The 23,427-nt window shown below is 44.6% G+C and overlaps 1 protein-coding gene across 12 annotated transcripts in view; it reads left to right on the top strand.

Annotated features, from left to right (window-relative positions):
• The window catches only part of Unc-13 (unc-13), a 95,510-nt gene that overhangs the window by 57,521 nt on the left and 14,562 nt on the right, over positions 1 to 23,427 (top strand). For 7 of the 12 annotated variants that reach the window (XM_070660131.1, XM_070660130.1, XM_070660132.1 and 4 more), the window contains 8 exons: positions 455 to 463; positions 3,332 to 3,406; positions 5,880 to 6,099; positions 7,988 to 8,108; positions 10,881 to 10,987; positions 20,508 to 20,649; positions 20,946 to 21,392; positions 21,570 to 21,720. In XM_070660131.1, coding sequence (XP_070516232.1) covers positions 455 to 463; positions 3,332 to 3,406; positions 5,880 to 6,099; positions 7,988 to 8,108; positions 10,881 to 10,987; positions 20,508 to 20,649; positions 20,946 to 21,392; positions 21,570 to 21,720 — 1,272 coding nt within the window. Of the gene's footprint in view, positions 1 to 454; positions 464 to 3,331; positions 3,407 to 5,879; positions 6,100 to 7,987; positions 8,109 to 10,880; positions 10,988 to 14,616; positions 14,724 to 20,507; positions 20,650 to 20,945; positions 21,393 to 21,569; positions 21,721 to 23,427 lie in introns of all 12 variants that reach the window. The other 5 variants (XM_070660137.1, XM_070660138.1, XM_070660142.1 and 2 more) reach the window with 3 other exon arrangements.

Below are 23,427 nucleotides of genomic sequence, written 5' to 3'. Positions count from 1 at the left end.
AGAACGAAATTGGCTGACCGCGTACAAAACACGATTATCGCCCAGTAATTTCGGTCATTTAAATTCACCACGGAGACATAAACTCTTAAAATACGAGTTATTTATAGCTGTCGAGGCTTTATGTGACGTTACTTTAAAAAGAAAAAAAAAAAGAAAAGCTGCATTTTTCATGTTTGTGTTTCAGTTATCTCTTCGTGATGAATTAAATCTAATTAACGTCCGTCAACATCGTCTTTGTGCCTCTCTTTTGTCTAACTTTTAAAACTATATCTATATCATAATTAAAAAGAAAAAAAAAATAATGCAAGTGATACACGTACTAATCGGCATATAATGCTATTTTCTTTGTTTGTTCTCTGTGGCGCCCGTTGTTGTATCCACCTGAACACCTGATAAAAACAAAACCACTCACTGAAAAAAACCTCTCAAAAAATCTCAAAAACTCTACCTCCAGGTCTTGAAGGTACTAATTAAATGCCTCCTAAGCCAAGTCAATTAAAAGCTTGTTCGAACGTTTGCATGTGAATTTTTAACTCTTCTTCATTCTTTCTAGCTACGTGTACTGTTACTTTTTCTTTAATTCACATCTCGCTATTTGTTCTATGCGATTTACATTTTTTTTTCTTACTCACTTTGCTCTCGATTATTCTTCTTTTTATTTTTTTTTTGTCTGCGTTAATTCGTTACACATCTTTTTTCTACTAATTACTCGTTGTAAAGAAAATGTGCATGCTTTCCTTGCTGCAAATCGTTGAAAGCCCGTGCTCTTCTCGGCGGAATAGAGTCAACGGTGCAGAAACTTTTTGATTGCATTTTTAATTTAATACGGCTCCGTTACATGTGTACCTGCTCTCGTTAATAAAATAGATACCGAGATAATTTCGTTATCTGCGGAACGTGTAATTTCTATTTCCCGCGTATGAAATATCGAACGCGAGAAACCGTGTGTATCGAGTCCCCTGCGACTCGTAGAATTCAACAATACTGTCGCGAGAGACGGGTGATGCCTGCGCTTTAACGAGACGCATTGTCATCGTGCTTTTCCAGTGGCTTATTTATTACGCTGTGTGGCATGTGAATGTACGTCGATTAAGACATCGATAAAAATTGAGTAAAAACGGATTAGCGTTCTGGCGAACCGCTGGAACCTCGTTCGTATAATCTGTTTCGAGACCCGCGCATCCCACATGGTTCAGTAATTTCCAATTTATTGGCAAAAATGAACCTAGCCCGATCAACCAGTTTTGTTTCATAACCCGCCACGATTTCTCTGCACGCTGGACTTGTTCTCCCTTCGACCGTCAGTATATCGCATGGATGTTTGCGTAGTTATAGACATACGTGTTACAAGTTAATTATAAAAGTACTACACGCAGTCGTAAGTAGATAAATGTTTCGATTAGGAAATTAAAGACGACCCGGGTTAAACGCAAAGCTCACGTTGACTCGCCAATACTTCTTCCGGGGTTTTTTTTTTTTTTTTTTTTCCTTCACTCTTTCGTTTCTGCCTCTCGAGAAAACTGGGAAGACGAAGCGAAGGAGACGACTCGGTAACGTCATTAAGAAAAATGATATCGCGCGGGATTCTCACAAGAGACGAAATCAAATTGCCTCGGTGCCCCTCCTCCCCCGTGCTGCGTCGCGGTATCCCGAGAGCAAAGGATGCTTCAGAAAAATGCGAACCACGGACGATGAAAGTGATATTAGCATGCGAGAAATTAATGCTTGATTGTCGGGATCAAACAATGACGCGTGCACGGCTCGCGGGGGCTCCGTGCATAATATCTTAATTAAAATCTATGCTAACCACAAATCCTATCGTGCACCATACCTACGAGACATCTATAAGCTAATTAGATTAGATTTTCTCACTGTAGAGACTCACTTACACTCTATCTCTCTACCTCTCTACCTCTCCCTCTTTCTCTCTCTTTCTCTCTCTTTTAACCCCTCGTCTTTCTCACCTCGAACCTTCTAACGATTTTGCCGAACTGATTTACATATCTCCCAGCGGTTTTCCGCTCCATTCGCTTCTTTATTCTCACCCTTCACTGTCTTCTCACTATCGCTCTCTTGGTTCTAATTTCGATACAATTTCGATACAACACACGCATGTACACATGCGCGTTATCAATCGTACATGCAAATCCACCCGCGCTAGTGGAACTGTACTGTCTTATTAGGCGGGATCCGGTCTTTGATTAGCCTGCAATTTCTGCGAACTCTGGACAGCATATAATATATATAATTCACGCCGAATCGGATTTCGTTGTCGGTTTTAATACTCGCAATATCTTGCTCGTTTGACTGGCGCATTAATTTTCACTATATACGCGACTCTATACGCAAAAATAATCGGGCATGTATTATGTTAATTCGTAAACGTTTTGAGCGAATAAATATCTCTGATGGTCGTCATAAAGTATGCTCAAACGCCCGGGTAACAGATACTTGTTAAATTTGCAGAATTTCAGAAACGCGTGTATTCGCCGAGATATGTATTTCCGAGAATTATAACGAGACTGCTGTTAAATATACAATATCTGAAACGCGCTGTGCGACGTTTGCAAATCTCTTGTAGCATTTTTTTTTTACAATTTCAATAAATATTATACAAACGGGCTAACGTCGGATGTAAATTTTTTTTATAATGTCGCAAGGAAATTTAAAATATCAATTTTGGATTGAAAATAGGTAATAATGAAGACGATCGAAAAATTAAAAGGGCGGACAAACGTGAAGACTCGTATAAATACTTATATAACTCACACTTTACTATACTCGCTTTATGAAACTTGTAAATAAAAATTTAACTTATCAATATTTCACTTGGCATGTAATGTCACCGCTTCTTTTACGTCACAAGATTTCCCCTCGGCTTTGAATTTCTTTCGCAAGTTCTTAGATTACTTACGGCAGTTGCAATTTAATCTCGATGTGAAGTTGCTTCTTTAGAAATATATTTATTTCACTGATTATTATTAAAAATATATATATATATACTATATATATATCTGGTCACAGTGTCGTTACTCGAATAATTCTCGTCACTTGAGAAACGTTTATAATCTCGATGTCAATAAATTTCTGTAAATAACACCGTACGAAAAATTCTTATTTCTTTTTCTTTAAACGATTCTTCACGTCTCTCAATTTATTTATGCTTTTTATTTTAAATCTATTTCTCTCTTTCTCTCTTTATCACTTTTTCTCTTTCTTTTGATTTTTGGGTCCCAGGACTATCATTACTATGCGATAGAGAGACTGGAAGATACTACAGGCATTATTACATACTATTATCAGATGTACATTAATTTTTATTTTTCCTCAGACCATGGCAGCGACGAAGAGGAACGCTGGTCTCACATCCGCCGTACCTCGAGCGACGCTAAACGACGAAGAACTGGTAAGGACTTGCCCTTTAGTCGTTATACTTTATCATTTCGTCGTGAGTTAATAAATTACAAGAGATACGTTTACTCTGAAAGAGAAGGGTTAACCATTATCCCTTCGTACTATTATCTGCCGTTATATTAAGCTCGCTAATTTCAATACTCTTTAAAGCATAACGACCTGCTAGCAATTTTTCAGCGGTATTTTTCAAAATTATCGCAGCGTGGACGATGCGATGTACCGTATTAATTACTGTCGCGTGAATCACAAAGCGAAGCTTAATTACCCTCCCTTTTTTTTCTACGTGACGTACCCCGTTCAAAAAATCCTCACACCATGGACGAGGGACAAGAGGAAAGTTTTCGAAAGTGAAAGTAGATGACCGTTTAATTTTTAATTACGAGACAGGTAATTCCAGAAGAATTTACAGCGGTAGGTGTTAGAAAAGAATTAGGTCGCGTGTTATTTAATTCTAAGTTTCAACAGAAGAGACACAGGCGCCGAAGGAATCTAATTTAACCACTGGACCCTCTATTTCTTTTTCCATACGAACCGTGCTGCATTTTATCCTCATTTCCACGCTATTTTCTTACACGTAAGTGTGACCTGGCCTGCGTACTTTGCGTTCTGAATTCTCCTTACTTCTACTTGATCCTACCCCTCGCATCGTGTTACTTTAAAGCAACACGTAGCAATTTAGTTTTAAACACATTAGCGGACTAGGACCGTGATACGCAATCGCGTGTGCACTAAAGAAATACATGCATATGTATGCGCTAGGTGAGAAAATAGTGGATCGAACCACGCGTATACATATAGGACAACCCGTAGAAGGGGCCTTCATAGTCTATGTAGGGATATCACGACGCGGGATACCGTATCAGAGGGCTGGTCTAGTGCTAAGAGGGTCCGATTTCCGTGACGTTGGATGTTCCTCGTATATCGAGTACCGAGTGTCCCTTGCCGGGTCAGTTTGACACGCGCTCAATATTTGCAACAACGTTGACGAGGCGTCGAAACTTACCTCGCGATTTATTATAACACTTCGGCGGAAAAATTACGGGCGTAACGATTCGATATCAACCTTAATTACGTCACGCGACTTGCCGACGTTAGACGTGCCCGGCTTAAATATTCCCAGGTTGTACGGCGCTGAAAAAGCACCCTCTCGATCCCTTCGGAGACGTCTAAAGAATATCGAAGTAACGCGTTGAAAGATAATTCAGCTGTTCTCTAACACTTACATGTTCTTACATCGGGACGAAGATACACGGATTTTGAAAAATTCATGCACCGGGGAACATCCCGAGTTCACACGTTAGTACCATAGCGCTTAGCGGATCGATGCTTTTAAACCCACCGTCTTACCGGTAGATAGTCTCTAGCGGTACCCAGAAAATATTCTTCGCTCTAGAATCCCTTCGCGAAAAAATACTTACGCGAGAGAGAGAGTCTCTCGAAACGAGGTGCGGCGCAAAAATTCTAGATGTCCGATATGAAACGTGATGATCTCTTCAGGATCAAGAAGCTCACGTGCACGTATGCGCGAAGGTCTCTTAGGTGATCCCATCCCACGAGCATGAGAAAAAAAAAAAAAAAAAAAGATACCGCGAAGAAAAAGAAAAACCGATAGCGACGCCCTCGAAAATCTAAAGCCGAAGAGCCATTCTGTTTTCGAGAGGCACGAAACAAGTAGGACGATCTTAAACAGTTTCTTAGCGTATCCATTTCGCTTTTATCGTAACCCTCCGCGGGCTTTCCTTTTGTGAAACCCCGCGTACGGTTTGCGTGCACATGATTATGTAACTAGAACCCACAATGGCACTTCGATTAATAACTGAATCCGCGAGGAAGTTTTTGCAAGTGAGACCAGATGGACAAAAATGAAATGCTAATCCTTTCGTATTTCGCTTGTGATTTGAAACGCAAATTTCGCATCGGGGGGAAATGCACTTTCGAGGATCGATAAGACCGACGCGAGGCGAGTAATAAATTAAAAGCATTGCTCACTTAAAAGGTCTTGATAAAGTCGTCTCGTTTCTTCAATCACAGAAATAGTCCCTGTAATACAATTCCCGGTACAATTTAATATTACACAATTGCTCGATCGATTGATCATGCGGGAATATGAACGGGCTGATGGAGTTTTATATTACGTTAATGGAGACGGCGATAGCCGCTTTATCATGCGCCGCAAACCGGAGTTTAATATTTCTTATTCGCGCTCGGGCGAAGTGCTCGCGAAGCGGTATCTACAAATTGATAAACGACACGGGGTGTCAGTCAGTAGTGGAAAATTTCACGTGTCACGTAGCACCGACTTTTCAAAGGATTAGTAATTCGTCCGACGTCCAACGAATCCCGAGTTCCTCGGCAAAGCCCGGGGTATAGATAAGCGAATGTTTGCATAAACCCTCCCGCTTTCCTCTTTTTGATTTTTTTTCGCAATCTAACGGTAACGCAATCGCGTAATGAAACCCTCGCAGAAGATGCACGTGTACAAGAAAACGCTGCAAGCGATGATCTACCCCATATCGTCGACCACTCCCCACAACTTCGTCACCTGGACGGCGACATCGCCAACCTACTGCTACGAGTGCGAGGGTCTTCTCTGGGGCATCGCGCGGCAGGGCGTGCGATGTATGGAGTGCGGTGTCAAGTGTCACGAAAAGTGCAAGGACCTACTGAACGCCGATTGCTTGCAGAGTGAGTAGAGCGAGTCTATATTTGGATTTCCCAGGCGCAATTTCCGTGTCCGCAAAATAATCTCCGCGAGAGGCAATTTATAGAATTAAATATATATAAATATATATATTTTTTTTATTTATTTCTTTTCAGTTAATTGGCGTTGTTAATTAAAAGCTTTCGGGTGAAATTGATAATTGTCACTATCACACATCGGTACGTTTATCATCGATAAAAAATAAAAAAAATAAAAAATAAAATAAAATCATATTCACGAAGATTTGAAAATGCGAATTCCCCTTTATTCAAGTACGTAATTAAAAACTTAGAGTTGATTATGCAGTAGTAAAATCAACCTTTGGCGAAGTAATAAGAATGAAGAGAAGAGTTAAATGGAGATCGAAGTGAATGAATAAGTCCGAACAGCCGGTACGTTTGAATACTATTTTCCGTTTTCGTTGTCGCTACTTACGTGACTTTATTATTAATCTGCCGGATAAGATATCGTCGTCCGTTCGTTGTTTCTCGCATTTAATACCCCGTTTCCGTCGCCGGTGCCTTGTCAATAAGCGGATATCGTTCTTGCGCGAGATCAATCCGCAGCGGAATAATCGAACGACCGGTAAGCTTCGCAACTGAATTCCGCGGATAAATTATTTTTGCACAAGCGCGACACGTTTCGCGGGACCATTTTCTTTTTTTAACCGATAGAAATATCCGTGGTGACGCGACAGGGTTTTATAAATCGATCTCAAACGCTTCGAAATCGCGCGGTAATGACACTTTTAATGTCGGCCCGTCCATCAGACTTTCAATTTGATTCCGGTGATCTTCGATGTACTCTATAGGTGTCCCTTTCGACTGGGACGCCGCTCGCTATCGATTCGCACCGGCGAACTCTCCTCCACTAATGATCCCCCGTTTCTCTTCTCCTCCGCTCTGAATCTGTCCCGATAAAGTTTCTTTCCTTGATCGGACAGTCCGCGATTAATTTACAGCCTCCTTTCCACCCCCTTCCCCCCTCCACCTCGCGACTCACCGCACGACGGTTTGCCCCCGTAATTCCGTTTCCCAATTAATTCTCCCTCATCCGCCGCCGCCTGTTGTAATTTCAATGTACCGAGTGTTTCGCGTCACGTCCTTTCCTGTCGTTTATCCTCCCGCCGGGCTTCCTTTGTCGCACCGACGCAACCACTATCCGATTGTGCAACAGGATTTCCAGTGATAATTAAAATAGCCGGCGGCGATAGCTAGAAGAGCGGCGACACCGTGCAAAATTTGAAACGCGATCGACACCGCGTATCGGGTCGCGGCGCGAAACGCGTCGCCATCATTCTCGCGTGTCCGGCGATTATGCGTGATCAAAAGTGCCGCGTTAACGGGCGGAATAACGCGTCCATCACGACCCGCGCGCGACACGCCATATTTTCTCGTTTGCGCGCAATTTTGTGCAACGTAATACGGTCGTTACATCGACGGCCGTTATTAGCGCCGCGCTCGGACAGGGGAGGAGGACAGAGAGATAAAAAAATATCCCCGATGTTGATATTATTCAATCGCTATCGATGACGCGAAACACGATTTCCATGATACGCAAAATCCCGGGAAAAATCACGATTTTTTTTTTTTCGCCGGCGCTTTATCGGCCGGCGCATTGAAAAACAGCGCGGCATGCGCGCGGAATCGCGCAATAAATCTTCGTCGCGTGTAAAACGTATCCCTCTGGTAAAAATAAAAACGTTTTATCGATATCGGAAAGATTGAAAATTAATCGGGGAGACGAACAAATCGGATGAAAACGTTTGACCAAAAATTCAGTCGGTAATGCGCCACCGATGAACCATTTAAATAAACCGTATGGAAAACCTATGCGAGGACCGAGTGTACTTACGTTCCATTATTCCCGTAGGGGCGGCTGAGAAAAGCTCTAAGCACGGCGCCGAAGATAAGGCGATTAGCATAATCACGGCGATGAAGGAGCGAATGAAACAAAGAGAGCGAGAGAAACCGGAGATCTTCGAACTGATTCGGTGAGTATTGGCTTATCGCCCGCTTTTTTTCTTTTTCTTTTTTTTTTTTTTTCTCTCTCTTTTCTTCGCAGCGGAAGTCGATCCAGCGACAATTGCACTGTCAAAGGGTGACAGTGTGGTTCGAGGAGGAATGGCGGTCGATCGATGCGCAGATCGACCCCGATTTACCGGCCATCTGTCACCACTGCTCGCTATTTTTGAACCGTTAGTAGTCCGCCGTTCCGATACTCGCTCCTCGTGCTGCACCGCGAATGAAAGCCTCGCAAGGGAAATACTTCACGTCGCCAACGATCCGCGGGCACGGTGTGCTCTTTTTCCCCCTCCGCTTTTTTAACAAGGATAAAAAGCCGGCCGTGAATTAATTAGCTACCGCAACAACCCATTTGGATTCTATGTCCCACCCAAGACTTATCTCCATTTCGCGCGTGTAGATCGTTAATAGTCTCGCGAATAAATCGCTACGGCCGAGCTGGATCTATTTCACGAGCCTCCAAACATGGGAAATCGTTAAAGGCCGGTCAAACATCGTTCGGACGAGTATTATGCGCCACGACACACCCACGGGGTAACATATTGGGCAACCGTTCGTGAATAATGCCTTACGATAAGCGCGACAAACACAGCTTGCGTTTCAACCCCTCGCCTCTTATCTTCCTGCCATCTTGGTGAACTTGTATTTATTTTACATCGTGTGTTCCGTTACTGCAAACGTATCACGTAACATATTCGCGTGTTCGATTTTCTATTCGGCTTTCCTACTCGAAGCTGCCAGAAAATCGTTCGTCAAACCGAGGCGCAAGAATAAAAAAAAAAAAAACGCAGTTAAATAACGTTTCAGTACAATTTCGGTGCAATATTTAACTACAATAATTTCCGTAATATTATCGATTTAACGGGAAGGCAAAATCCGCTCTATTCAATAAACGTGTTATTTCCATACAATCAAATAAGCTGTCAGAGTTAAATAATCTCGCAAATTAATATTGTCCGCTCGATAATCATCACCGACACAAGCGCGTACACATTCCCGTGATTTCAATTCAAATTTTGGATCACTCGCGTCCGAGGGATTGTGAATTAAGAGTCTTTTGTGCGCTATTCTAGAATTCAACCGTAATCCGACGGATATTACCGATTTAAATAAAGATTTAAATAAATTCGGATTTACTTGCGGAATGATAAAAAGATCGGCCGTCGGGGTAAACCTGATCGTTTCCAAGTGGCGAAACCGACCTATTTGCGGTAAATGATAACACCAGATAACACACGCGGCTTAAACACGTCAGCGTCGTCATAATAACCGTCTAATCGCATTTGCGCACCTTGCGTCAATCCGTCGCATATCTGCCATAATTAATTAAGCGTCGGAGCTATTCGAAATATCTTCACCGCTCGCGCTGCATTTCGATCTTATTACCCTAGCTAGGCACATCGGCTCGTTATCGCGGCGATTATAAATATCGACGGCGGACACGAAGTGCACGGGGATTTTTGTAAAAGCCGCCGCAATGAAAATTCAACTCGGCGAGTGGCCGGCTAATGAAAGTCAACGTTAATTAATAATCGCTCGCGCGATCTGCATTGCGTGAGACCCAATAATCGCGCTGATAAACTGTCCGGTCGATATTTGTTCAATTAGTCGCGTAATTAGCATACTTTGCGAGTTTCTTATTTTAAGGCACGAATCCGGATTTGCACGCGAATCGCGATCGGGAAGTCCTCCTAGTGTGTTTCCCTTCCCCGCCGAGATTATTTTTAATCAGTTTAGCATGAATTTGATATTAAACTTAGGAAAGATTATAAATTTATTAGCGAGCGTATGAATTAAACAGCGCGCATTAATACTCGCAGATATTTTTCTCGTTTTCGCCGGTCGTTAATAATTTAGCTTGTCGGTAATTAGCACGAGCGAAATTACTGGAACAGCTGCGGCGATCGTTATTACGTGCCGGGGAAAAGCGCCGCGCACGTCCGGCCGCTTCGGCAAGAAATACTGCAGCGTTACATCCGCAATGGCTATATACATTACTGAAAATTAATTTAATATCCCGGGCGACAATAATTAGTTGTCAATTAAGAATGTTTGTACCTCGCGGCAATAGACTCGAATTAATCTGTAATTAAATGATACGCGAATACGGCGATGCAGTGGCGACAGGGCAAGTGCAATGGAGAACGAAGCAAAGCTAAAGTGAACTTTTGATTCACCGTTAAATGACCCGATCTCGTCCTTTCCAAGGGCTATGCATTAATCGCAGCCCCTTGATCGCAAACGAGTTTTGATCCTTTTGAAAATTATCTTGTTCGACGCGCGTATTAAAAATTTGTGTCGCCGAAACGCTCAATCGCCATCGTCTCTTCCTTTATTTAGGACACCGGGATAAATTGACGAGAACCGGCACTTTCTGAACAGGCGTTTGATCCCGCAAAGAGAATTCTTAAGATCGCGCAGGGATACGTCGGCAACGATTTCGCGACGTGTTCTGTTTCACGGAACGCTAACTATAAAAGCGAACGCAGTTTTCATCGGATTGCGAAAGAAACGACTAGAATCCCGGCGCGAACTCCAATTCCGCTTCCGTACTTTTTATCTTTCTTTTCAACTCTTATTGGCATCGTTTTCGCGAACGAGATAATCTTACGCTCGGAATTAGCGGCAAAGCGGCAGTTTGCTAAATAATGTAACGGCGTAATTCCGCGATCGAGGGTAGACAGGACGAGATCGCGGCCGTTGGCACAGCTTATGTGAAAGAGTATCTCGTCGGAGTTTAGGTCAGTCTTCGGGGTCGACGAAAAGGCGCACTCGGGTCACATGATGGCGGTGGAGCAGTCGGTTTTGGACGGTACCAGCAAGTGGTCGGCGAAGATTGCTATCACAGGTTTGTGGCTAGCCCGCGCTCGCCGATTTATAAATTGGTTTTGTGCACCCACCCTTTGGCGACGAGCGTGCCATGGCGCTCGTCCCGATACGTAACATTTATACATGTGCCATGTGTGCTGCGTATGCCTTACATATTTTGATCTTTGTACAGTTGCGAGTCTACTGTTGTCTCCGTATACTCCATATACCTAATGCGTGTACGCACAAGATTGATAATTTCTTATTGTTGTTACTTGCCATTTACATATTATACCCGACGGTAATAACCCGGCTCTTGGTGGCTGCCGCGCGTGTGCCTGTGTCGTATTGATTGTGCCGTGAATATTCCGATATCGAGCAACAACCGTCCTATGTGTAATTCCATACCCATATGTAATTCCGGAAGCCGTTTGACCATCGTGCCTGTCATGCGAATAGCAATTAAGCGAATCTATCTACGAGCTACCGGACGCGATCTAAGACTTAAAGTTTAATTCGTAACTCGTTTCTTTTTTTTTTTTTTCTTTCCTCCGGAGTGGATTCTATAGCTGAACCGTTGGTCGCGCTGTGAGCATGCTCTCACGATGGACGAACTACATCCACTCTCTCTCTAGTAACACCTTGACTTACATATGTACAACTGTTTCCCCGCAACTATTTCTACCCCGACCAGTCTACATGGTATGTGTGCGCGTGTACGCTATGCTGCTGTTTTACGTGTATGTGCTGGCGTTCTTGTGATCTTACACACTCGTCCGCTGGATGTAATGATACCGCGCGCTGACCGTTAGTACACAACATCCGGTTTAATTAGACATTACCCAACATCAGCCCTTTTCTATCTCATCGGTATCAGTACTTTCTTCCCCTTTTCTCTTTACGTTTTTTTTTCTTTTTTTATTTTCCTTGTCTTTTTTTTTTTTTTTTAGTTTCAACGGTATTTTCTCCTTCGCTCCAATTTCACGCCAATCCCCGGCGTGGCGACCGACCCGCTACAACGAAATCGACGAAATCGAGTTTACAGGCAGTTCTCTCTTCTCGTTCGTGCCCTCGGCGCGCGCTATTTGCAATAGCCTCTTTTCCAAGTAGAACTAGCGGAGTTTCCGTGCTACACCGGCGAAATAAAATCGCTCGCAGTCGGCGCGGGCGAATTCCTCCTAGAAACAACACCTCAATTACCGGCGCTCGGCGAGGTATTTCGAGAAATCCACGAGAACGCATCTCGGACCGGTCGTTATTTCTCGTTAACGAAATCACATTAACGAGGGCACCGGCGCGCATATTTCATGTCCACGTTCGAAGTCGCTTTGTTTATGCGTCAATATGAAGATATACGGGTCCTCCGCGGCGAGCGTATATTGAGCGTCCCGCGCTTCGTGCGATCGTACTGGCCGAGGCGTCACGCGACGCTCTTCCTCTGCTTTAACGGAATTCAATCGAAAGTCCATTAAGGTCGCGTGGCAACTTGTTGTGGCGGCAAGTATGTGCCGTTGCCATTGTCTAAGGTAAACCCGGCTCAGCTATAGCCACCGAGCTTCCATGAACGCGAGTCCCTGACCGATAGGCCAATACCGCAGCGACGGTCTATCGAAAGCAATCTACCGACCACCTGTAATCTTCGGTATATCGAGGGCACGTTCTCTTTCCCCGTTGCGTTTCGCTGCGAGATGAGAGTCGCGCGTCACAAGGCATCGATCATCGCCTCGATCGAACGCTGTCAGCGAAGCTCGGAACTTGTAACAGAAATAGGTCTCACGTGTCGAAGATGGGAGAAAATGAATTCGTCTCGGTAGATGTATTAGCTCATCTTATTACGCGGACGTGTCGAAGGATAGATAAGGGTATTTCCGCGTCCTTTCTCGTATATACGTCTTAAAAAAATGAATCGCGATTATGAAAAAAAAAGAGAGTAAAACAATGAAGCTGTACGTCACATTTTCTTTCCTCGAGAGGAACGCCACGTAGTTGCGTTCCCGCTGGGTAAACTCGAAGCCCGGCGTCGTGAATTTATTTACCTCTCGTAAACGAATCGCGCTGGTGCATGTCGCGCGTATCGATTTCTTTCCCGCCGATTATTTCCGCGTGAGATGTGCCGCGCGGAACGGAACCCCCCCGACCGAGGAAAATGCACTCGTGACCGAAATATTTCGCGCATTCCCGCCGTCTTTGTACACCGGCCCGCCTTCATTTCGCACGATGACGCGCCTTTACAGGCCCGCCGCGGCTGCGATTCAAAAGGAAGATGAAACCTTTCTTCTCTCAAACGTTGTCTCATCGCGCCAGCGGTGATGACGAAAACGTACATATATACTTCAGTATACTCGTAGCATTCTTCTCGCGGAATAATTCAACGTTTGACTGATGAACGCGATTAAAAAGAGCTTTATTGCTCCCCCTTTTTTCTGCTTCCCGAAAAATTAAGTTACCTCAAGCTCAACTTCTTTAAATCATTTATCTCGTGACTTCAAACTTCCCTCCCAACTTTTTAGAAATTTTTAAGTTTACGCAGACACCCGACTTTCGATCACGCGTAATTACTTCTCGATCGAGTAAAAAAAAAAAGAAAAAATTAAGTTTTACCCGAGTAATCAATCATTGCGTTTATGATACTGTTTATCGTCTTTGCGATACGATTATTGCCGTAACTGTGAGATCAATAGGACTCTCGTGTTGGCGGTGAGCCATGCAAGTCGAGCAACAAGTTTCTTATTCGAAGCTAGTAGACGCGCCTTCCCAGAAGAACAGGTTCCGGTATAAAACAGCGTTAATTCTACAACGACGACAGATTAACAGGTGGCATGGCAATGTGCTCGTTACCATATCAGACAAGGCGCGGGTGATCGATTCGTCTCTGTTGTGCATACTTCCGCGTGTATACTTGGGGCAAAACTTCAAGTGGAACTTTGAATGGAGTTCCGCCGCACGAAGCGCGTCATGATCGACGCCGTTCTCATTCTCTTCTTTTCCATTTATTACCCTTTCACACCCGAAGCGTCAATTCCCGTACGCTCTTTTTCCTTTATCCGTGTATATAAAATCAATTCCGTTCCTTGCAGGAGGAATTGCGATTCGAGCAGTTCCACCTGCACGTACGTTTTCGGCATCCATTATTCATACTCATACGTCAAGTTTCGTATGTTCGACTCGCGCAAAATTCGCGAAAGACACAGCGGGAACACCGGGGAGGAACTCCGACTAACAGACGGAGCTAATCCATCCTGCATTCGCGCGTAAATCTCAATACACACTTCGCTTTGCTTTCACACGATACATTCGCCCGTACATGCATACAAACAACGTACCCTGATACCGAAACACACGCAGGCTAATCCCGGGGGAAAAGAAAAAAGTACCCTAGCATTTTTGGCTGCGCGAATGTATTCCCGCTGGCATAGCTGAGCTGCCGAATATGCTGCCATCGCTGCTGCTGGATGATTACGGACGATTATCTCGCGACGATCCCGGCGTCCTTCGGTGGCCTCCGTAAGACGTACACTTCCCGGTCGTCTCGAAGCTGCCATTTTGCGAGAATCCTCCTTTCCGGAGGAATCTCCGAGGAGGAATAAAATGAAAGAAGCGACGGTGTGAGAAGGGTACGAGAGGTTGTCGAAGGACGTTCCAATGACGACGACATTGTCTTCTTTTCAGCACGACGTTTTCAGTCGATCCGGACACGCACATAGACAGCCTCGAGCAGGCCGAACAGATCGTCCTCGAGGGTACCAGCAAGTGGTCCTGCAAAATCGCTATCACAGGTGACACGATACTAATACCTTTTAGAAAGCGTTTTAACGATCTTTCACCACAATCTCGACAATAAACCTAACCACCACTCGATTCTATAACCACGTTAAGACACGCTTGAGATACACGATTACACGAAAACTTTCAAATCTCTCTCTCTCTCTCTCTCTCTCTCTTTCTCTTTCTCTCTCTCACTCTCACTCTATTTCTCTCTAAATTATAGAGATCGCCGATTACTTATCATCGCGAAGCGATGCTATCTTCTCTCACCGGGTCGCGAGGGCGAAAGTTCCGAAATTACGGAATGCGAAGGACATAATTGCGTAGAGTCTGCCGCTTACGGATTCCCTGTCGAGTTCGAAATTTCGCCGTGAAAAGTCGCCGTACAATCCCGTAATCAAGAGTGGAAGATTATACGACTCTTTCTCTCTTTCTCTCTTTATTTCTCTCTCTCTTTCTCTCATCGCGAATGAGTCTCGATTTTTCAATCGTTATTCCCGCGCGCATGGCTCCCATTTCAAAGCGAATGCAAAAGGATCCGTATCACAGAGCGCCGTTGGATTGATAAGCAACGGTGCGTGATATATGACGTACACTTTGCGTTGTGCCGCGTACTCCGCAGTCGAGTTGCCGCATTCCGATTGCACCATCGAGGGGGGGCATCTACATCGCGCGAATCGATGCACTTCGTCCGGCACAAAGTCAAACCTCGAAGATCGATCGAGCCGACGCGTTACCTGAATCTCCGGACCCGTTACTGCTCATTCTTGCGCGAACTTCCGAAATATATTAAAGGTCGGGGGGGTGGAAGCGATGTACATTGCTATTCTCGTCCCGCATTCCTGTTGCTACAACGAAAACTAAAGCAATTTGTAAAGTTCCGCCGGGGTCGATCGGGGATGAAAGGCGCGACCGTCGTCGCCGCGGCAATTTTAATCCCGAGATTTGCAAACCGCGAGCCTTGCGAAGTAAAATTGTCATCTCGATGGACGTCCTCCCGTCTACGGCGATGACTTCCGGTTTTCCTCGCGATTTTTATCACCCCCGCGTGCCGATAAAAGTGATAAGCGTACGCGGAACCGTGTAAGTTTGACGCGACGCGGCAAGTAGCGTGTGCTGGCGGAAAATTACAACCCGCCGATCGGAATTGCAATCGTGAGTGCCGACGTGGCGGACGGGAGCTGCGCACGTATGCGCTTCTCTTCGCGAAGATCGATAGTTCAACGTACAGACAAGCGTAATAGGTACGGCTCAGCCTCCGCAAAGCCCATTCACGTCATGTATGAATAGATATATTTCTCATCTACTTGGAAGTTGCATAAAAGAACAACTGACACGCACCTGAATAAGCGTGTCCCATTAATCAGGATACACGCTCCGGAATTTACGTCCCGTACCGCCGGTTAGCAAAATTCCGTCTACGTTCTATTCTCGACGCGTTCCTTTTAATATTTTAAGCAAGATATAACGGCGGAGGAAAGAACGGGAGCCTCGATCGACGCGGATCGCAGTCAATAACGAAAAGGGGGTGAAGTGCAGTCGGAGAATGTCACGTCGGCGAACGTATGTCGCGGCCGAAAACGCGAAGAGTGAAAGATCTCGTCGGGAATAAAAAAAAAAGCCCGTTGGGATTCGATTTGTTTTCTTTCGCTGCTCTCGAGGCTATTGCACAGAAATCTGCAAATTGGAAAGCCGCCCCGGGACACGGCTGCGGCAACGCTTCCACTGCAGGGATTCGCGAGCGAGAGGTGGGAGGACGGAAGATCGTAGACGCGGAGAAATTTCCCTGGCAGTTTCTCGATCGTCTTAAATAACCGAGGCTCCCAAAGGAGGACTTAACGTTTCGGTTGAGCGCGCCCGGAAGCATTTCATATCTCTTATCTCGCTGCTCGTATATCTGGCGTCTCGATAATGGCGCGGTAACAGACCGTGGCGCGTCGTTCCGGTTCCGCGTTAATCGAAGCTGCGGCAGAAAAAGCTTTCGCAAATTGCAAACGGGGACCAGCCGCGCGGGCGTATTTTAAATAATACGTAGCGCGAAATTTGGCGTGAACTGCGTACCGCTCGCTTAAACGTAGTTCAAAGGTCGGTAGAACGCTGAGGGATACTTTATTATTTACGATCAGCCGGGAAGATAAAGGGGAATAAACGATATTCGCGCCCGTGGAACGTGCACCGCGGAAAAAGTCGATAAGCAGGGCGCACAGACGGGCCGCAACGAAACTTTTTTTGCCTTGCAAAAGCTGCCGACGTATCTTAGCGAGGCGCTTTCCTAGTTCGCCGCTAACAGCGGAAGTAGCGAGGTAAAAACCGTGGACGGCTGTGAAAAAGGGAGAGCCACGACTATCCCGGTTGAAAACGAGAGATAAGTAAATGGGACGCGGTAGGTATATAAAAAAAAAATAAAGAGAACAAAGAGAAACAAAAAGAAGGAGGAATAAAATCGGCGGAATAGTCTGTTTTAGACAGCGCGTCTCTTCCCGTCTAAGCTTTTTATTTCCACTGTCGCGAGCGTTTCTTTCCGCGCGCGTTTATATACTCCTGGCGCGGGAAACGAGCTTGGATAATCAAAAAAAAAAAAAAAAAAAAAAGAAAAGGGAATGAAAGAAAATTGAGACAATTTTCTGCGGAGTTATTTCGCCGAGAAACTGCGGCTGGCTGACTCCGTTGACCGTTTTGTTCTGCTCGTGACTTTCGTTTCAATAAAGAATTACGCCGAGAGAGAAGCGACGGTTTGCACACCACGCACATACACATCACTTACGCCACAGCGAAAAGACCCAGCCGTTATTTTTAATTAGTCGAACAATTAAGAGGCAAGATTTTCTCCACGAAAGCAATTCAAAGCGGAACCGAACGGTATATTTCTCGGCGCAACGAGGGTCAATTCGATGTTTCTACGTGTGTTACCCGGGGATAATCCGATTTCGATCGTGTACCCTCAACGGGTTAACCGCCACGAAATAAGGGCGGAGATTCGAGGAAATAAGGGTGCGAATTGGGGAGAGGGAAGTTGATAACGGGCGGCCTCGCTTTCTCTTCCGCCCCAGTAATCAAATTTCTTGACTCCACTAAGGTTCAAATTAAAATGACTACGATCTGACGAGATACCGCCGCAGATTGCGCCCGAGAACCGCGGCGTCGGGAAGAATAAAGCGGAGATCGTGTTATTCCCTAGGACGTTTCTCAGAGAGATAAAAAGAAGCCGGACAGCCGTGTATATTCCGCGTGCCGCAGTGTACGCATCGCCGCAGTGTGATTAATTAAAAATGCACGCGGCCTCCAGCCCCGCAACGTTAAATTAGCGTGCGGGTGTGTTGAATCGCGAGATTAAATCTATGCACACACGTGAACGGAATACGCGGCTTTGCCACGTGGAAATATTCGTCGATAGGGATCAGCCTCGCAACGCACACGCAAGCGACGAATAACGCGTTTGATACTGACGATAATTGAGACATTTACGCTAGATCGCGGTTAATCGGTGTAAAGCGAGATCGATCCACGCCGCGAGATCGAACGCGCCGCATTGTACCGGGCGCTTTTCGAGTATTCGCGAATTAAATTCGCCAAATGCCAACTCTAATGCCGGCTGTTCGCTCCGTTTTGTATTTTACCTCGTCCAATTGCGAGGGATTTCGAGCCGATTCCGCGAGGGATCGCATACGCAACGGGACGCGCGGTCTCAATTTTTTTTCCCGCGTCACTATCTTGCACCGGCTCCTATAAAACGCGCGATTCAACCCCGCAAGCCCGACTCAATAATTATCGCGAGCAGCGATAACATTCTCGAATTAATTATTAAATTAATGAAGCGCAACGGTCGATTGGTGCACGGCGCTGTAAAACGCAACTCGTTGCGCAGATCGACACGCATACCTGCACAGACATACACACGCACACGTATACACGCAGGAATACACAGACGCCGGGACACTTGACATCTCTCCCACAGAGTGGATTGTGGCGATGACTTGATGATTAATGAGATTAGGTGTGAAATCGACATTCATCGAGGGCAGGAAGCACCGGCGATCGTCCCCCCCGTTGCAATCGGCGGATTGCGAGTGAAAAAGAGTTAGTAGCATGGGCATGTGTGTCTGTCCGTCGATTCAAATCGAAGCACGTTATCCGACACACTCGCATACACACACAAATATATATATATATATATATATATATACTTATATATTTTTAAATATTCCCTTTATGTGTCACGCGCCTACATGTATGTGTACGTATACGTGATGTCCTGACACGCATACGTTATTATTATAAAATATACATATATATGTGCGCGATCCAGAGCCAAGCTTTCTGCACGCTTTTACGATGGCTGCAATGGATATCGAGTGTCCAAAATGGATGGATGTTAAGCCTTTGCATGTTTCTCTCTAACACACGACGTACATATAATAACTGTTTGTAATTATCGTAAGGGAAAAAAAAATACTACGCGCTTCGCAACGAATATGTGACAAGGGATATCGTTTATTCGCGAAAATCGCTTAATTTATTAATTCTCTCGCGAGTATGTAGCCCTTCTACTGAAAAATTTTAATTCGTCGCGAGTTTTTTCACCTCGGGGGATGAAGCCGCTTTCGCTTGAAATCTGAAGGAGAGGTTTACGAAAAAAAAAGAAAAAAAAGAAGCAACGAGCGATTTAATAACGGAAAAGACACAATGAGGAAGCGTCGGCTTTCCTCGATTCCTCGAATATTTCGAGATAAATGCGCCGCGGGACTCAACTACCTGTTTTTAATTAAATTCTCACATAAACCGAAAGCGTATTTGTTCATTCAGAGTTGCACGTGCGAGTAGTTGAATATGGAGTATCCGCGGAAAAAAAAAAGAAAAAGAAAGAAAAAGTTTCGCCTGAATAGGCAGCTGTCTATTAATCGCAAGCACCGAAAGAATCAAGCTGATAACGAAAGAATGAAAACAATTCCTAGAATCACGTGTATACCGTCGCGCCCAGAAAAGTGTTAGTTTTCATTGTCTTTGTGGACGATAATTGATAAAATATGATTTAACAAAAACATATTTTCCTTTTCATTACTCGCTGTATAAGCAATAATAAATGTGAAATCGTCGTTCCGCAGATGTGGGCCGGCGTTAAGAATGTAAATAAAACACGTCGCGCTAAATCAGAATCAAGACGGAAGAAAATAAAATTTTATCTCCTCGACGGGAGCGGAGATGGACCCGGTGGGCCTTGATTTCGAAGCTATAATTGCGCGCTTAAAAACCAATCGTACGAACGCGCCCCATTGGCTCGAAACGACGGACACGTAGGATAGATTGTAATCCTGGCTTATCGATAAGACGATATTGAAGTACGTCAGCTCTTACCGCGCCGGAACCTTCACGTTGAGTCTCGAATTCAAGAGATTCTGTCGTATCCGTTACCCTCTATTTTACTCGCGCGATCAATTGGTACGACGGTATATCATTTTGTCGCGTTGGTGAAAGATGGAACACGAGTTCGCGATAAAATTTTTTATATATATTTTTTTTTTCGTCGACACGCGAACATATGTTCCGACGGACGTCCGGTTCTGGTTAGCGTTATTGGATTAACCCTCACGATTCTTGGACGCCGGCCAGTTGGCAAACCTCGTAATGTTTTCATTCGGCGGTATTGTCCCGCGGTAATCAAATTATGTACACCGGAAGATTAGGAAATTTACGTCTCCCGTGAATTAAGTTCTTCACGCTCAATCCGTTATGTCGCGAACTCCAGGCACTGCGGCCTCACGGACAAAATCTAATTGGATTTTTCTACCCGTCTCTAGTGATCAGCGCTCAGGGACTTATCGCCAAAGATAAAAGCGGCACATCTGACCCGTACGTGACGGTCCAAGTGGGCAAAGTAAAGAAACGCACGAGGACCATGCCGCGAGAGCTGAATCCAGTCTGGCACGAAAAGTTCTACTTGTAAGTAATTTCGACAAGTTTCTCCGCCAGCGGAATGCATTATTCTCGCCGTTCTCAATTTTGCCGACTCTAAATTTCCCTTTTTCGCAAGCGATAACGTCGATTGTTGCTCTAGCTAACGTACGTATTTACTTATCTATTGCTGAAGTGCATTAATGTAATATTTCGTGTGCCATTTTTATCGGTATAATATCGGGCCGCGGAAAAACCGACGGAAGAAATTCAATTCAGTCTCGAGAAGAGTGTGATTTAAAAATGTATTACGAGCGTCGTATAAATTGTAAATTTCTTCGCAGCGAGTGCCACAACTCGTCCGACCGGATCAAAGTTCGAGTCTGGGACGAGGACAACGACCTGAAGTCGAAGCTGAGGCAAAAACTAACGAGGGAGAGCGATGACTTTCTCGGACAGACCATCATCGAGGTCCGGACTCTCAGCGGCGAGATGGACGTTTGGTACAACTTGGAAAAACGAACGGACAAGAGCGCAGTCTCGGGCGCTATTCGATTGCACATCAGCGTCGAGATCAAGGGCGAGGAGAAAGTCGCACCTTACCACGTGCAATACACCTGCCTACACGAGAATCTGTTTCACAGCCTGTGCGAGGAGAACGGCGGTATGGTAACGCTACCGCAAGCGAAGGGTGACGATGCCTGGAAGGTCTACTTCGATCCTCCCGGCGAGGAGCTCGTCGACGAATTCGCTATGCGTTACGGTATCGAGAGCATCTACCAGGCGATGACGTGAGTACTAAACGTTATTAATCCCGCGGCCGACAATTACTAGTTATTTGAAAACAAAGCCGAGTAATATATTATGTATTTGAGATTAAAATACGCGATAAGTGGTACGAAACGATAAAACAGACCAAATAAAACGAGAGGAATGGTTTATCGATACAATCGTTTCATATTTTCCAGGCATTTCCACTGCCTCTCAACGAAGTACCTGTGTCCAGGCGTGCCGGCCGTTATGTCGACCCTCCTGGCAAACATAAATGCGTACTACGCTCACACGACCGCTAGCCCGGCCGTGTCGGCCAGTGATAGATTTGCCGCTAGTAACTTCGGGGTAAGTACGGGATATCGAAGATTGCACCGTGGTATTTTTGCCGCGCTTACCACGACCAAGAGCGAAGAAGTGAGAGATGGCGAACGCTAGAACCCGACGACGAGAGAAGCGAGAAATACTCGTGCAATTTCCTGGCAACCGGCGCTATTCGTTATCCCGAGCTACTCATCATATCCTAGGCGGTCACACGTTGACTTGCGCAAGGACTCGCTACTTCTCGCCCCCCGACTCTCTATAAATTTCTCTCTCACCAGGTCACCGGGAATAAAGGGATCAGCCGCGGCACGAATATATATAACGTTGCTTAAATAATTACTTCGCAAACTTTCGATTAAAGGATTAACCTAAGTCCCCGGCGTCGCAGCACTTTGGATAAAGCCGGAATCTCGGTGAATTGATTATTTAGCGGATCAGGACGGATTTCTTTCAAGAATCAGTTACTTAACTTCTCGCCGTATTGTCTTTGAAGGATGATAAAGGCTAAACGAGAGGGCCCTTGCGTTCGGTTTCGCGTTTTTGAAATACGTTAAGTTCTGGATTAATGCTCGCAATAAAAAGCCGCAAGGTCGCGCCCCATTTATGATTGTATTTCTTTATACTTTCTTTAGCATACTTTTCTTGAACGAAAGAGGAGGGAAAAAAAAAAAAAATAGCGAGAAGACTGTATGCACGCTACTTAATTAAGATTTTAATTAAGATTTTCTTCGACCGCGTTCTTTTTCCAACATCTGTACTTTAACTGACGGCGGCATAGCCCCAAGGCCGGGCGAATGGATTTTCCTACCGCATAGGGAATATGGAAATTCTTTTTGCATGCCACTACACGAATCGACGTTCTCCCAGGCCCCATAAAACAGTGCACGATATGTGAACCGAAATTTTGTACGAAATTTAAATTCGTAAATCTTTTAATTCGAAAAGAGGACTAGTGTACATGAGAGAGTATTCCTCATATCTTGAATTATGCATGAGGTACCTCTTCGAAAATATTATGCGAAACTTCCCAAGCGCAAAGAAATTTGAGACGGAAATAAGAACTCGGATGGAAAAAAATTTCAAGAAAAATCGCATTAAATTGGTAAAAAAAAAAAAAAAAAATTGCGAGCATTTTCAAAAGATTTGTGACTTACCGATCGGTTGCGCAGCAGCGAAGTTACAGCTTTGCCGATCCTGTAACATATAAGTAAAAAATTAAATTAGTAAGATGTTCAAATTAATATTTAATATAAAATATAAAAAGAGATTATGCATCTTTAATTAGTTTCGCAATTTAACAATCAAAAGTAAAGCTCTTTATTCATCGAATAAGATTTTCAAGCGATTGAATCTTTCTAAGAACTTCTTCTTCTATTAATTATCAAATTCGCTATTAATTTTAATTACTTCTCGTTAACAACACGATTAAAAAATACTATTTAATAGAGAAGAACTGTTAATTTTATAATTAAGAAGTGATTCTTACCGTTGGGTTGCTTCGCTGACGCAGGATACCTTTCCGAGGCCTCCTCCTCCTCTGGAAATGTCCAAGATTTTGGGGCCGGGTCTTCTTTCACTCACAAGACATACAAGACACACTCCCGAATACCGTGAAGTTACAACCGCGCGTGGGCTAATTATTTATTAAAACCTTTTACACGACAATATAATTAAAGTACTCACGTTGAAAAATTTACTAACTGTTCCATGCCCATTTACTTTATCGACACT

The sequence above is a fragment of the Cardiocondyla obscurior genome, linkage group LG08 (genome assembly GCF_019399895.1).
Source record: "Cardiocondyla obscurior isolate alpha-2009 linkage group LG08, Cobs3.1, whole genome shotgun sequence".
Taxonomy (NCBI): Eukaryota; Metazoa; Arthropoda; class Insecta; order Hymenoptera; family Formicidae; genus Cardiocondyla; species Cardiocondyla obscurior.
This window is presented reverse-complemented; position numbering and strand designations above follow the sequence as displayed.